Source organism: Carlito syrichta, unplaced genomic scaffold, assembly GCF_000164805.1.
Source record: "Carlito syrichta isolate Samal-C Ts95f unplaced genomic scaffold, Tarsius_syrichta-2.0.1 Scaffold80813, whole genome shotgun sequence".
Classification (NCBI taxonomy): domain Eukaryota; kingdom Metazoa; phylum Chordata; class Mammalia; order Primates; family Tarsiidae; genus Carlito; species Carlito syrichta.
In genome coordinates this window covers 13,446-28,948 of record NW_007024909.1, presented here as the reverse complement: position 1 = coordinate 28,948, position 15,503 = coordinate 13,446, and the positions used below count along the sequence as shown (strand labels likewise).

General features: G+C 37.4%; 1 protein-coding gene across 1 annotated transcript in view; it reads right to left on the bottom strand.

Moving 5' to 3' along the window:
- LOC103257601 (microcephalin-like) overlaps nt 1-15,151 on the bottom strand; it is a 28,146-nt gene extending 12,995 nt beyond the window's left edge. Inside the window, exons 1-3 of the mRNA XM_008055294.1 lie at nt 15,030-15,151; nt 14,161-14,252; nt 12,046-12,164 (exon numbers count right to left, since the gene is read on the bottom strand). Coding sequence (XP_008053485.1) covers nt 12,046-12,164; nt 14,161-14,252; nt 15,030-15,141 — 323 coding nt within the window. The 5' untranslated portion in view covers nt 15,142-15,151. The remainder of the gene's footprint in view (nt 1-12,045; nt 12,165-14,160; nt 14,253-15,029) is intronic.
- Between the last annotated feature and the right edge of the window lie 352 nt (nt 15,152-15,503).

Below are 15,503 nucleotides of genomic sequence, written 5' to 3'. Positions count from 1 at the left end.
CCTGAGAGCACACTCCCAGCTCCACAAAGCTGAGCCTCCTCCTCTCATCTCTGTCTGTGGCCACACCTGCCATTTCTCCTCTCTATATACTGCCCACCCCTTTGTATCTTTGGATTCCCACAAGTATTACTTCATTCAAAGCTTTCAGTCATTCAAATCTAAATAATTACAAGGACTTTCTAAATGATCTCTTGCCCTATCATTTTTATTCTTATAATCCACTCATATACAAGTGAAATATTAATCTGAAAATATTTTACTCATCTCTCCCCAACTCAAATAAAAAACTACCTTCTATCATTCCTGTGTTTACAGAATAATCTCACACATCTGTTGTTTAACTTTTTTTAATAAGGCCCCTAACTATCTCCCCAACTATCACAAGATTATCACTGTTCAACATCTAACATGGAAACAGATATTTGAAAAACTAATTAAAATAGAGTACAATAAAAATACATATTTATTAATACAGGAAGCCCTCTAAACTGTATTAAGAGTGAAAAGTCATTTCAGAAATATGTGTATGGTACAGTATGATCTATACAGCATGGTAAGTGATACTAGGGTAGCGAATCTCAGTGTGGTCAGGAGGCCCTGGCATCCCTGACACCTTTTAAGGGTATGCAAAGTCAAACTATCATTGTAACAATATAAACATGCTATCTTCCTTTTACATTTTACATTCTCTCATGGGGTTTTCAGAAGCTAAATGACATATGCTATTCCAATATGCTAATGCAAAAGCAGATATAAGAATGCAACTGTCTTCTAAGTTAAACATGGAATTTGCAAAAAATGCAAAAATTTAAGAAAAGAATACAATGCAGTAATTATAACAAGAGAACCAGGCAGAAAAGGAGCAAAAATAAGCATAATGGACACTAGAAGGATCAGAAAAAGCTTTAGGGGGAAAAAAAAGCTTCAGGTTGGAAAAAGCTGATGAGGAAGTAAGATGTGAGAGGTCAGAGATCCTTCACCTGGAAGCAGAACACAGACTAGAGCACAGTGCAGTGGACAGCATGACATGTTCAGGAAAACACACCCCATTTGTATGACTGAGTGAGTAAGTGGGAGCTAGGAGACCAGCAACAAAGAACGAATTCAAGTCATCCTGGGGGTTGTACTTGCCAAGCTAATGAGCTTAGACCTCATCCTGTGGGCTCTGGGACACTAGGACAGGTGTGAGGGAAGGGTCACAGACAGGTCATCTGAGAAATGGGTTGGTAGGACAAGTGTGAGGGAGGGGACATGGACAGGTCACCAGTCCAGGATGAGGACACTTAGGGCAAGGAAAGTGGTCAGAGGCTCCTGTAATAACTGAGTAGAAGATGATAAAGATGCCAGTGACGGCAGTAGGAAGTGAGGTGGGGTGAGAAATTCATAATTGAGCAATATTTAGGCAGTAAAAATGAAAGTTCTTGAACTCTGGCTAAATCTGGTGAACTGAGCACATGCTTTTATCTTGCCCCACAAAGTCCCAATAAAATGACAGTAAAGGAAAACAAGAAGACAAACCAACAAACATAAAGAGTATATAAGAGCTATCTGGGTAGCCGGAAAATCAAACAAAGAAAGTATTAAAATTATCATCATCAGCGTGATAAAGTTCAACCAGCTTATGAGAAGTCTCACCAACCCTTGCGGTAAGCACAACTATTTCCTCCTATTTTACAACAGATAAAATAGAGGCTCACAAAAGATCATTATTCTAAGTCTATAAAACTAATAAATATCCTTTACAATCAGTAGTTTTGGGAAAGGCTTGATTCAGTGGAGTAAAATGTGTGCCTCACATAGGTGATGTCTACACAGTTGTAATAATGTGTTTTGTTCCCTGTGAGAACAGAACCCATTAGACTGATAAGATAAGATGTAAAGACCACAAAGACACTCTTCTTGCACTCCAGCCTGGGCGACAGAGTGAGACTCCAACTCAAAACAACAACAAAAACAAAATGGCAGGCTAGATTTGGCCTGAAGAACATAGTTTGCCATTCCTTGCTATAGACCACTTAATTGTAAGTCATTTTATCCCAGTAAGAAGGATAAAACTGATTTACGTGTTGAAAGGGTGACAAGAAATGAAAGGAACACAGGCAGGAGGTTGCTATAATAACTGAGTCAAAACATGACAGGTGTCTGGACTATGGGAGTAACATCAGTGATAAAGATCAATCATAAATCTATTTTGAGATAAAAATCCATAAGCCATTTCAATGGACTACATAATGAGAGGATGGAGAGAGAAGAATGGCAGCTGCCAGATTTTGAATCTTTCTCCATCACTTCCCCAAAATAACAGAAAATTTAAAAAAGAACTTAAATAAAAGACACACATGACCTACTTTCTCATCAATATGGATAGGCAACAGCACAAATTCAAAGGATCTGTGAATAGACAAATACTCCAAATTCCAATACAGCTGCAAGTTGGTGGATGCAGAAAGTAGAACAGAACACAAGCAGTTCACAGCATCCATGACAGGGAAAGGCCTGACTGAGAACAGGACCAGAATCAGTAGACTCTGAAAAGCATCAACTCTGGGGAAGTGGCATCCCTTGACCAAAAAGCAGTGAAAAAAAAAGAAAAGAAACTAAGAGAAAAACATTTGAGGAACCTACAGAAACAAAAGGCAAAAGAGACACACAAGTCACTTCCCTCTTCCTCCATTACTAGCATCACTTATAAAAAAAGAAAACAAAACAAAACTACAAGACAACATAACTGACAGAAGAAGTTGCTCTGAAACGACACATCTAGTCTATAAAGTGAATGGAAATAGAACAAAAAGAATATATTCATTAAAATTTTTTTTAACAACATGAAAATACAAATTGAATTATTTCAGCTGATGAAACCTGCCCCTCATAATACCCCCTAAAATAAAAAACAAAAACAAAGCTGAAGAAGAAGTAATATAATCCTCACACTTGAATCAAATATTGTCAAACGAGTATTTGGGGGAAAATATATACATATGAACAATATGAACAATACATTTCTTGAATCATAAACATAAAAAAACAAGAAACTAAAAAAGAGGTGAATAAACTCAAGAGAGAAAAAGAAAAAACAAAACCATGTCAGAGATGAAAACTGAATTATAAAGTTCCAAAATGCAAATATATGCAATCAAAAATTTAATAAAGAATAATCAAGAATAGTAGAAAAAAAAACAAATGTAAATAAAATCAAGAAAGAAGAGGGTCAAATCAAAATGGCTGAAATAAAAGGCAGCCAAATAGGCCCAACAAACATATAATTAGAGTCTTAGAAGTAGAAAAGCAAAACAATGAAACAGAATAATATTTAAAACTACAGTACAAAAAAATTCTAGAAATAAAGACTTGGATCTCTTAAAAAGACCAACACGGAATGGAATGATCAATCCAAAACATGTTACAGTAAATCTATTAGATGCTTTTTTGTTGTTTTGTTTTTTTTTTTTGAGTTGGAGTCTCACTCTATCACCCAGGCTGGAGTGCCATGGCACATTCATGGCCACCCCAGCGTCAACCTGCTGGCCTCTAGCGATTCTTTTGCCTCAGTCTTCCAAGTAGCCAGAACTATAGGCACTCAGTAGCACGACTGGCTAATTTTTGATTTATTGTAGAAACGAGGTCTTGCCAAGTTGCCCAGGCAGGTCTCGAACCCATGGGTTCAGGCAATCCACTTGCCTCGGCCTCCCAAAGTGCTGGGATTACAGGTTGAGTCACCAAGCCCAGTCCCTATTAGACTTTAAAGGAAAAAAAAATCCTTAGAGCACCCAGGCAAAAAGATCAAACAATTTTCAGGGGAAAAGAATTAGACTAGTATCAGATGCTTCAGAAAAAAAATACTAAATTCCAATTCTATTCATTCCTAATAGACCAGTATACAACAGGGACCCCCCCCCCAAAAAAAACCCCAACATTTATTTATAAAAAATTGTGTATTTATTCTTTCATGTTTAAACTTCAGTCACCTTCAAAGTACTCTTCATTTGATGCAATACATCTATCAAGATGCTTTTCCCACTGCTCAAAACAGTTTTTGAACTAATCAGTTTTGATGCCTTTTAATCCTTCTGCCATTTTCTGTTTCACCTCTTCCACATTCGCTAAAATGTTTCATTTTGAGTACTGTTTTCATGCAGGGAAACAAAAAAAAAGTAGCTCATGATGAGACTGGCTGACTAGAGAGGTTGGGGCACTGAGGTCATCCCATTTTTAATCAAAAACTGCTTAACACTCAGCACAGTGTGGACAGGTGCAGTGTCATGGTGGAAGAGCAGTCTCCTGTTTGCCACAACTCAGAATGTTTCTTCTGCAAATTATGACACAATCTTCTCAAAACTTCCAGATAAAAACTTTGGTTGATTGTTTGGTCCAGAAGAACAAAAAAAGTGTACTACAAAGGGCCCACCCTCCAAAAGATAATTCCAGCTTTCTTTGGGTCCCCTCTCATACAAATATACGATAAACTATAAGCTATATAATCTTGGAAACACAGGGGGAACACCCAACCACCTGAGAGCTGTGAAAGCTAAAGAGACTAAGGGAAAGAGCCTGGGCAACTAGGGTCACCAGAGAATGAGTAAGGATCCAGGAAATAAGAGAACTAGAAGAGAAATCTTATATTCTGAATATGAAAGTCCAAGTCTTGTGCTAGCCCCTGAGCATCATGTACAACAGGCAACAAATCAGCTTGCAGCTAAGGCTCAAAGAACCATTCCAAGCAAATGTCCTCCACAGGTCTTAAAATGACATTCTGCATTTTAACTTTTAATGACAAGTTAACTGCTTGCCTAACCAAAAACGTCAATACTCTTTAGAAAATACCAAAGGACCCAGAGTCTGCCTAATATTTACAATGTCCAAAATACAACCCCAAATTATCTGAGCCAGGAAAATGTGGCACATTGTCAAGAGAAAGAAAAAAATACCAAACTTGAAATTATCAGATAAGGTCATGATAACAACTATTTATAACTCTACTCATTTAGGTAACAGAAAATACGCTCATAATAATATATAGAAAAATAAAAGATAGGAAATCTCAGATGAAAAACAAACAAAAAAAGTTTTTTAAAAGAACTCAAATCACCCTATAAAAAAGATACCTGCACACGTATGTTTATCGCAGCACTGTTCACGACAGCAAGATCATGGAACCAACCATGCTGTCTATCAAAAGAGGGCTGGATTTTAAAAATGTGGTACATATACACAATGGAATATTATGCAGCCATAAAAAAGAATAAAATTATGAATTTCACAGCAACCTGGATGGAACTGGAGTTTATAATACTGAGTGATCTCTCACAGAAACAAAGATCTGAGTATCACGTGTTCTCACTCATTAGTGGACCTTGAACAACTATCGTAATACTCTAAGAAAAGGATTGACAGTGGCGGGAAACTATGGGAGGGCAGGGAGGGGAAGGGAGGTGGGATTTACGGTAGTCAATATCTGTCTGGTGACGGGAGGGCACACCTCATCAACAAGGGTACCTGCACAATGCATATTTGTTTATCTAACCCTTAACTGTATCCCACAATCTTAAAATAAAAAATATGTTTAAAAAAAAAAAAGAAAAATTCACTACCCTCGGGGGGGGGGGGGAGAAACCATGTAGAAATGTTAGAACTGAAAAATACCTAAAATAAATGTAGTAAGTAAACTTAATGAAGGAAGATCAAGCTGGAGAGAAAAAAGGAATAGAATATAATAAACAAAAACCAGAATATTGGGATCAAATGGAAAAAATTCAACAGGTATATTACACAGGAAGAACTGGCAAACTACCTGGCTTACTGCCAGATTTTGTAAGTAAAGTTTATTTCCACACAGCCACATGCATTTGTTTACTTATTTTCTACGTCTCCTTTCACACCACAAGAGAGTTGAGTTGTTGAATAGAGACCATATGACCCATAAAACCTAAAATATTTACTTTCTGTCTCTTTACAAGAAAATTTTGCCGGCTGGGCTCAGTGGCTCAGCCTGTAATCCCAACACTTTGGAAGGCCGAGGAGAGTGGACTGCCTGAGCCTGCAGGTTCAAGACCAGCCTGAGCACCTTAGGGAGACCTCGTCTCTACAATAAATAAAAAATTAGCTGGGTGTGGTAGCACGTGCCTATAGTTCTGGCTACTTGGAAGGCTGAGGTGAAGGATCGCCGGAGCCCAGCAGGTCGATGCTGGGGTGGCCATGAGCGTGCCACTGCACCCCAGCCTGGGCAATGGAGTGAGTCTCCGACTCAAAATAAATAAATAAATTAATTAATTAAATTAAATTTAAAAAATGAAAATTTTGTCAATACCTAATATACAGCTAATAGATGTACAGCTAATTGGAAAAATAAGGAAGAAATGAGGCAGAAAGATATTTGAAAAAAAATCCAAAAATTAATCACATTTAGAAAAACATGCAACTACACATTCAAAAAAAGTTCAGCAAAATCTAAACAAAATAAACTAAAAATCACTATACCCTGGCACTTAAATTCATAAACGTAAAAGATAAAAAGAAACTCTTGAAAAAAGTTAGAAAAAGACATTTTATATAAAATATGAGAAATAATATGAATGACTACAGAATTCTCATGAAATACAACAAAGGGCAAAAGACTATAAAAAATATCTTTAAGTGCTTCAAAAAAACCCTCAACCTGGAATTGTATATCCATGGAAAATATTATTCACAAATGATATCGGAATAAAGGACACTTGCTGATAAAGAAAAACTAAGAAAATCTGTTGCCATCTGATAAGCATTAAAATACAACAAACTGACAGAACTGAAGGGGGAAATAATTCTATAATAACAGTTAGAAACATCAATACCTTACTTACAATAATTGATAGAGCAACTAGACAGAGATCAAAAAAGAACAGAGATCAAAAAAGAGTTAAAAAACAGTACAAACCAACTAGATCTAATAAATATCTATTAATAGAATACTCCATCCATTAATAATACACATTCTTTAATACCATTTTCTCCTGAATATCCATCATATTTGGTCCTAAAATTAAAAATGTTAAGTGACTACAATAATATATGTTCTCCAAACACAAAAATAAAATGAAATATCAAAACAAAACATTCCAAATTCACAAATATGTGGAAATTAAATAAGAAACTCCTAAATAACCAATGAGTCAAAGAAGAGCTCACAAGAGAAAACAGAAAATACTTTAAAATAAATGAAAATAAAAACACATCATACCAAACCTTATGAGATGCAGCTAAAGCAGTGCTTAGAAGAAAATTTATAACTGTAAAAACATACTTAAAAAGAAGAAAGACTCATTTCAAAATAATTATCTTAACTTCCAACTACATAAACTAGAAAAAGAACAAACTGAAGCCAAAACAAGAAGAAGGAAGGATTACAGTGGGAAAAAATAGAGAATAGAAGAACAATAGGGAAAAAAAAACTATCTGAGAGTTAAAAAAGAAACCAATTATCAGGTAAATTTTAAAGGGAGCAAAAAAAAAATCTGGGCTCTACCACATTTTCCATCTGTGCCCTAAAGGCAGGCACAGTCTGTTGGAGGGATGTGGGACAACTCATACCCCAAAAGAAATAACTTGCTGTCTTTCTGGCTGAAGATACTAGGGGAAGGAGCCTAGGCAATGTGGCCACCACAGAATGACATAGGGATTCAGGTTCTTTGAAAAGATCAACAAAATTGGCAAGCCTTTTATTTTTCTTTTCTCTTTTTAACTTTTAAATTTTTTTTATTTTAAAGATGTGGGGTACAATTCAGCGTTAGGTATACAAATATTCATTATGCAGTACCCTTATTGATGAGGTGTGCCCCCCCCTCCCCAGGCAGATCCCCACTACCTTTAACTAGGCTGAGCAAGACAAAAAAGAGAAGAGAAATTACTAAAATCAAGGATGAACATCAGGAGCAGTGGCTCATGCTTATAATCCCAGTGTTTTGGGAAACCAAGGTGGGAGGATCTCTTGAGCCCAGGAGTTCGAGACCCTGGCAACATAAAGAGATCCCTGTCTCTACAAAAAAAATTTTAAAAAGAAAAAAGAAAAAATTACTACTGACCTTATGAAAATAAAAAATATTCTAATAGGATTCTATGAACAAGTGTATGCCAACAAAATAGATAACCTAGATGACCTGGACAAATCCTAGAAAGACACAAACCACTGAAACTGACTGAAGAAATATAGAAAATCTAAAAAGACCTATAATAAGAGATTGAGTTAACAATAAAAATCTTTTCATAAAAGAAAGTCAGACCCTGATGGCTTCACTGGTAAGTTTTAACAAATGTCTAAAGAATTGACTCATCCTTACAAACTCTTCAAAAATTTTAAGAATACGTCCAAGTTCATTCTGTGATGCCAGTATTGCCCGGCACCAGTATCAGACAAAGTCATTACAAGAGAACTACATAGGCCAATGTCCCTATGAATACAGATGCTAAATAAATAATTAAAAATACTGGCAAATTGATCTAGAAATTTTTTTTTAAAGGTGATCTACAACATAACCAAGCAGGATTTATCCTAGCAATGTGAGTTTAGTTCTCCATACAAAACCACTCAATTACACCACATTAATGGAATGAAGGACAAAAACTGCATGATTATCAATCGATGCAGCAAAAGCATTTAACAATATCTAATACCCTTTAATGAGAAAACAAACATACAAAGAACCAGGAATAGAAGAAAACTTTCTCAACATGATAAAGGACATCTACAAAAAACCTAAAGCTATCATTATACTTAATGAAATACTGAAAGTTTTCCTCTTAAGATTAGGAACAAGATAAGAATGTCCACTCTCACCTCTTCTATTCAATGTTGTGTTGGAGGTTTCAGCCGGAACAATCAGGCAAGAAAAACAAACAAAAGCGATCCAAGCACAGTGGCTCAGACTTGTAATCCCAATACTTTGGAAGGTTGGGGCAGGAGGATCACTTGAGAACAAGATTCCAGATCAGCCTTGGCAACACAGTGATACCCCTGCTCTTCAAAAAAAAAATCTTAATTGGTGGGCATGGTTGCACAAGCCTCTAAGCCCATCTACTCAAGAGGCTGAGGCTCTAGGAGGATCTCTTGAACCCAGGAGTTCAAGCCTACACTGAGCTATGATCACACCAGTGCACTTCAGCCTGGGTGACAGAACAAGTTCCTGCCCCCAAAAAGGGGAAAAAGTAAAATGATCTCTATTTACAGATTATACAACAAACATTACATATAGAAAATCCTAAGAGACCCATAAAGATACTTAGAGTCAGGCATGGTGACTCACACCTGTAATTCCAGCACTTTGGGAGGCAAAGGCAAGAGGATTGCCTGAGCCTAGGGGTTCAAGACCAGCCTGGGCAACTTGGCGAGACCTTGTCTCTACACTAAAGAAAAATTAGCCAGGTGTGGTGGCACACACCTGTAGCTCTAGCTACTTGGAAGGCTGAGGTAGAAGGATCACCTGAGCCCAGGAGGTAAAGGCTGCAGTGGCCGTGAGTGTGCCACTGCACTCTAGCCTGGGTGACAGAGACTCTGACTTAAAAAAAAATAAAATAAAAAATAATTAGAGCTAATAAACAATTTTAGCAAAGTTTCAGGATACAAATTCAATACACAGAAGTCAGTTACATTTCTATATACTAACAACTAACAATTTGAAAATGAAATTAAGAAAACAATTTCATTTCCATGAAAATGAACAAAAACATTAGGAACAAATTTAACCTAGGGGGGTGTAAGACTTGTATGCTGAAAACTATAAAATATCACTGAATGAAATTAAAGACCCAAAAAATAAAAGCACATTCCATTTTCATGAACTGGAAGATTAAATATTATAAATATGGCAAAACTCCTCTTGATAGAGACTCAAACAAACTATCAAATCCTAGCTGCCTGTTTTCTTTTTTTTAATAAATTGACAAGCTGATCATAAAATTCATATAGAAATGCAAGGGACTCGATCTTGAAAAAGAAAAACATGTAGAAGAACTCACATGTTTCAATTTCAAAAGCTTTCACAAAGCTACAGTAGTCAAAACTGTGTGGCACTGGCATGATGATAAACATATAAATTCGTCAAATAAAACTGAGAGTCCAAAAACAAATCATGCCTCTACAGTCAACCAAATTTCAACAAGAGTGCCAAGAGTATTCAATGAGAAAATGGTGCTTCAACATATGGTGCTGGAACAACTATTTAGCCACATGCAAAAAAAACAAAAGTGGAACCCTATCTCATACCACATATAAACATTAACTTAAAGTGGACCATGGACCTAAATGTAAGAGATAAAACTATAAAACTCTTATAAGAAAGCATAATGTAAATCTTCATGATTTGGAATTAAGCAATAATTTCTTGAATATGACATGTAAAGCATAAACAACAAAAAAATAGATAAATTGGACTGAATCAATGAAAAACTTTTGTGCTTTAAAGGATACTCACAAAAAAGTGAAAAGACAACCTACAGAAGGGGAGATGTTTGTAAATAACAAGTGTAATATAAGGGTCTTATATCTACAACATACAAAAAATCCTTAGACATCAATAACCCAATTTTTAAAATTGGGCAAAGTATTTGAATAGATATTTCTCCAAAGAAGAGACACAGATAGCCAATAAAACCATAAAAAGCTGTTCAATATCACTAGCCATCAGGGAAATACAAATCAAAACTCTCATGAGATCCCAATTCGCACTCATTACAAAGGGTATAATCAAAAAGAGGAACAAACAAGGGTTGGTGAGGATGTGGAGAAAATGGAACTATCATACATCACTGGTGGAAATGCAAAATGGTATAGCCACTGTGGAAAATAATTTGGCAGTTCCTCCAAAGCTAAAACACAGTTTGCAAATGACCCAGCGGTGTACCTACAGTTGGCCCTTTCCCTGGGTTCTGGCCTTTAAAGGTATGTTTGAGACAACTTTAGCTCTCCATACGTTCTGGATTGACTTCAAGGCAGAATATCCTGAGACTGCCACAAAAACACTGAAAAACCTGCTTCCATTTCCAACCTCCAATCTTTGCGAAGCAGTGTTTTTTGCAGTAATAGCAAACAAAATGAGATTACAGAGTAGACTGGACATAAGCAACACACTTCGGGTGTCACCGTCTCCCATCACCCCAGATGGGACCATCTAGTTGCAGGGAAAGCAGCTCAGGACTCCCACTGATTCTGCATTAAGATGAGTTGTATAATAATTATATATTACAGTGTAATAATAATAGAAATAAAGGGGCAACCCCTTCGGGTCCCCTCCCACTGTGGGAGCTTCTCTGTCCTCTCAATAAATCCTGCTTTCTCACTCTTTTTTTCAAAAAAGAAAGTACACAATAAATAATGCACTTGAGTTGTCCCGAAACCATTCCCCCTCAACCCTGGTTCATGGAAAAACTGTCTTCCATGAAACCAGTCCCTGATGCCAAAAAGGTTAGAGACCACTGATTTAACATATAAAGGAGGATGTGCAGGTTATATGCAAATACGACTCCATTTTATATCAGGGACTTAGGACTTGAGCATTGCAGATTCTGGTATCTGTGGGGGTCCTGGAACCAACACTCCCTCCCGGCTGCAGACACTAAAGAACAACTGTATATCCAAGAAATTGAAAATACATATTCAATTCAATATATTCAAATATTTATTCAACACAAATGTACACAGTAGCATTATTCATAATATCCCAAAAGCAGAAATAACTCAAATATCCATCAACAGATGAATGCATAAACAAAATGTGGTACAGATTGAGGATCCTTTATTCAAAATGCTTGGAACTAGAAATATTTTGGAATTTTTTTGTTTCTTATTCAAATGTTGGAATATTTGAACATACATAATGAGATATCATGAGGATAGGAACCTAGTCTAAACACGAAGTTCATTTGTGCTTCATATACACCTTATACACATATGCCTGAAGGTAATTTTAGACAGAAAAAAAGACAGAAATCAAACTATCTGGTTCTGTGATCTGTAACAAATATCTCCACACTTTTTCAATCTTCAATAACTAAGGAAAAAAGAAAGAAACTACTTACTTGTCGACCCACAGCACTGAAACAAGCTTTACCCCTCTCTTCTGAGCTTTGTCCCAGGTGCTCTGGTATCCATCTTTGAATACAACATGAGTTACTTGTTTGTTAAAAGTTTTTGAAACCTGTAGACATAATGCAGAAAACAAAAGGTAAATTATTATTCACTCACAATTTCTCAAGTACAACTGATCAAAAATGAGACTTTATTCAGTATGTGTCAGAATAAAAATGTCTAAAATCCCTGTCCCCGAAATTCTATTTCTCAGAATCTGCCACAAGAAACACACAAAGGAATGCACAGTGCTGCTTAAAAGCAGATCTGTTCTAGTGAGAATGGTGTTTTCCTCTGCTCCCTCTCAAAAACCTCCAAAGTGCTACTGAGAGAAAGAGGCTGGGCACAGAGAGAGAGAGAGAGAGGGAGAGAGAGAGAGAGAGAGAGAGAGATAAAGGGAGGTGAAGAAGGTGGAGAGATGTCACATGCAAACAATGAGGAATGCCAACTGAATCAGACTTATCAATAGTCTGGAAGTGAGAAAACAATGGGGCATGGCTTCAAGGGAAAATATATGTGCTAGTGTTTTACAATTAACTAAAATATCAATCAAAGGTAATGGTATAATAAAGGCATGTTCAGACACTCCTGTGTCACAAATTTTACTTTATATGTACCCTTTCCAGAAGCGTAAGTCATTCACGAAATGTTTTTATGATATTCAACTGTATTGAGGTAATATATGTATACTGTTTGGAAATATGAAGGCAAATACCTAACAAAACAGATGATCTGAAAGTAACTTTTTAAAAAATGGAAAAGGATGTGTAAAGCAGAGTTGTTGGTTTCTCTTTGTTTTCATTATAAACTTCACGGCATTGCCTTTTAGCTGTTTTAAACAATGCATATATATTATTTTATAAAACACACACACACTTCAAGGTCCTGGAGTCAAGAATAACTGGGCTGAAACTCTAGATCAACACTGACACCCATAGAGATTAGTGGAGGATATGAGACCATTTTTCCCTAAGGCTTTTGTCAAATTTAGCAAACACTAAGCAGTATTTCTAAATGCCCTGTAATCAGGAGGACAAAAATTGGAGCACAAGCCTCAAAATGAGAGAAAGGAGTCTGATAAAACCCCTACACTCTGGGTTGAGACCCAAAGAACTGTATCTAGGATGAACCAGAAGTTATAATGACCCTCACAGGTCTGCAGTCTAAATCTTGAAATTGGATTAAGATAATCCTCGATTAGGAATACTACAAATATCCAACCCGAAGCAAGTATACATCTCTTTTGAAAAAAGATAAAACAATTCTATGTCTTACATGATTTAAAAATAATGTTCAATATACATTTGCTATCTCCACTTCCTCATATATTAACGTTCCCTGGACTAATTTGGATCCCTTTACCCATTTCATTGAAAACTGCTCTAAAATCAACAATGACCAGTCTTCAAATCTAAAGTACATCTGCCAATCTTTTCTTTCTTAAAGACTGCAGTTTTTAAAAATTCCATCTTTGAAATCATCCCCTCCTTTGAATCCATACTTACCTCATTCTCCTGCATTCTTCTCTCTCTCTCTATCTCTGGGTCCCTACTCCTATCACAAGCCTTTGACTACTGAACAAGGTTCTTCTGTCAGCACTCTTCACCCTAACCCCATGTGGGCTAACACCAATTAACTCACCTGAATCCTCTTGACCCCAAAAATCATTATCTCTAGCCTTGAACATCTCAAGTTCCAGTTTTATATATCCAAACATCTAACAGATACTTTCAATATGCCCAAATTTCCATCCTTTCCCTTAGAAACTTGTTCCTTTTCCTGTATTCCTCATTTTGATTAATAGCACCATGCAACCAAGTAACCAATGTTAGAATCCAGATTTTCATCCTAGATCCTGCCTTCTCACTCAATGCTTACAAGCCTAATTGTTCCATAAGTCCTGCTGTTCTAAATTCTTCCTATTTGGGCTCTTTTCTTTTTTTTCCCACCACTTGCCCATCGCTTTGTTCTTTATAAGCAATAACTTACAAAATAAGAAAACACAATGTATCCTGTCACCTATCAGAAGACTGTCATTATGTATAATGGCAAAAAGAATTTCTTACCGTTGCCCCCATATCTTGAAGTTGGTTCATAAATGTCTTTGAATAATTTTCTGTTTTTGTGGATGACCACACTTCAACATAGGCCACCACATCTGAAAACAAGATATTAGCATGAAATATACATTTGTACTTCCAGCATCACCTGCCCACTAGATTTTTATCCTGCTCTATTTACACTAAAAAGGAAATTTAAAATTTCTTCTAAAACCCGATTCAAAATGGCTTCAGTTCAATTTATGGTTCTTAAAATTTTAAGTGAGCAACAACCTTATCCATACACACATCATAGCTTATATTCCTAACACTTGATGCTCTTCCCAAATTCTTAAACTAGGCTTTAATTTTCTAGTGCGTAAGTCGTTTTCTCTAAAGGAACAGACAGTAAATATGTTAGGTCTTGCAGCCGAAGCGGTAGCTGTCACAATCACACAACGTCACGGTCAGAGCACAAAAGGAGCCATAAGCAATCAGTTAACAAGCCAGAACAACTGTATTTCAACAAAACCTTATTTATGGATAAGGAAATATAATAAGATATATTTTTCATTTTTCATTCTTCTTTTTCACCATTTAAAATGTAAAAAACATTCTTAGCTTGCAGACCCCACAAAAACAGACAGCGGGCCAAATATGACGGGGGGGGGCATAGTTTGTAGATGGACTCCAGTTCTGTTCTAAGTGGGGGGCAGGCAGCTGAGGGAGGTGTGACAGTGGAGAGCAAGGACAAACAGCTAGGGAGTTGGGGGGACCACGCCACGGAGGAATGGAAAGGATCGAGCGGATCTACCCTCACCGGCTCCCGGAGTGCATCCCCGACTAGGGGCGCCCTTCCTAAACCCCCCCCAATGCCCGGCAGGAAGTCTCCTCACCTTTCAAGAAGGTTAACTGCGGGGTTCCGCCGACCGCCATGACAGGCCGAGGGATCAGGACACAACGCAACACGCAGCTAGGAGAGCGGATGAAGCTTTGGGACTCGCGCATGCGCAAGACAGCGCACCATCCGTTCGGCGATCCACTCGTCAGAATAGTCTCCGCAGCGGAGAGGGCGGGGAAAAGCTGAGACCACGCCGCCAGAGGACGGTGGAGGGGGGGCCTTTCCTGTGGGTGGGCCCGCCTAGCTGCACCTCTAGACCATGGACCCGCAAGTCTCTCTGTCCTCTTGGGCGTTACGAGGACCGATGTCCCGTAAAACCCGAGGTCACCCTTCTGTGTCCATAAGGCGAGGAAGCTTTCTGGCGCCCCACCTGGGCTCCTCTGGGAGCTGAGGGCCAGAAGGGGGAGGGGCACAATCAGCCTCGCTGTCTTGCCCGGACCCCAGTGTGTAAGCTTGCTCAGAATTCCGA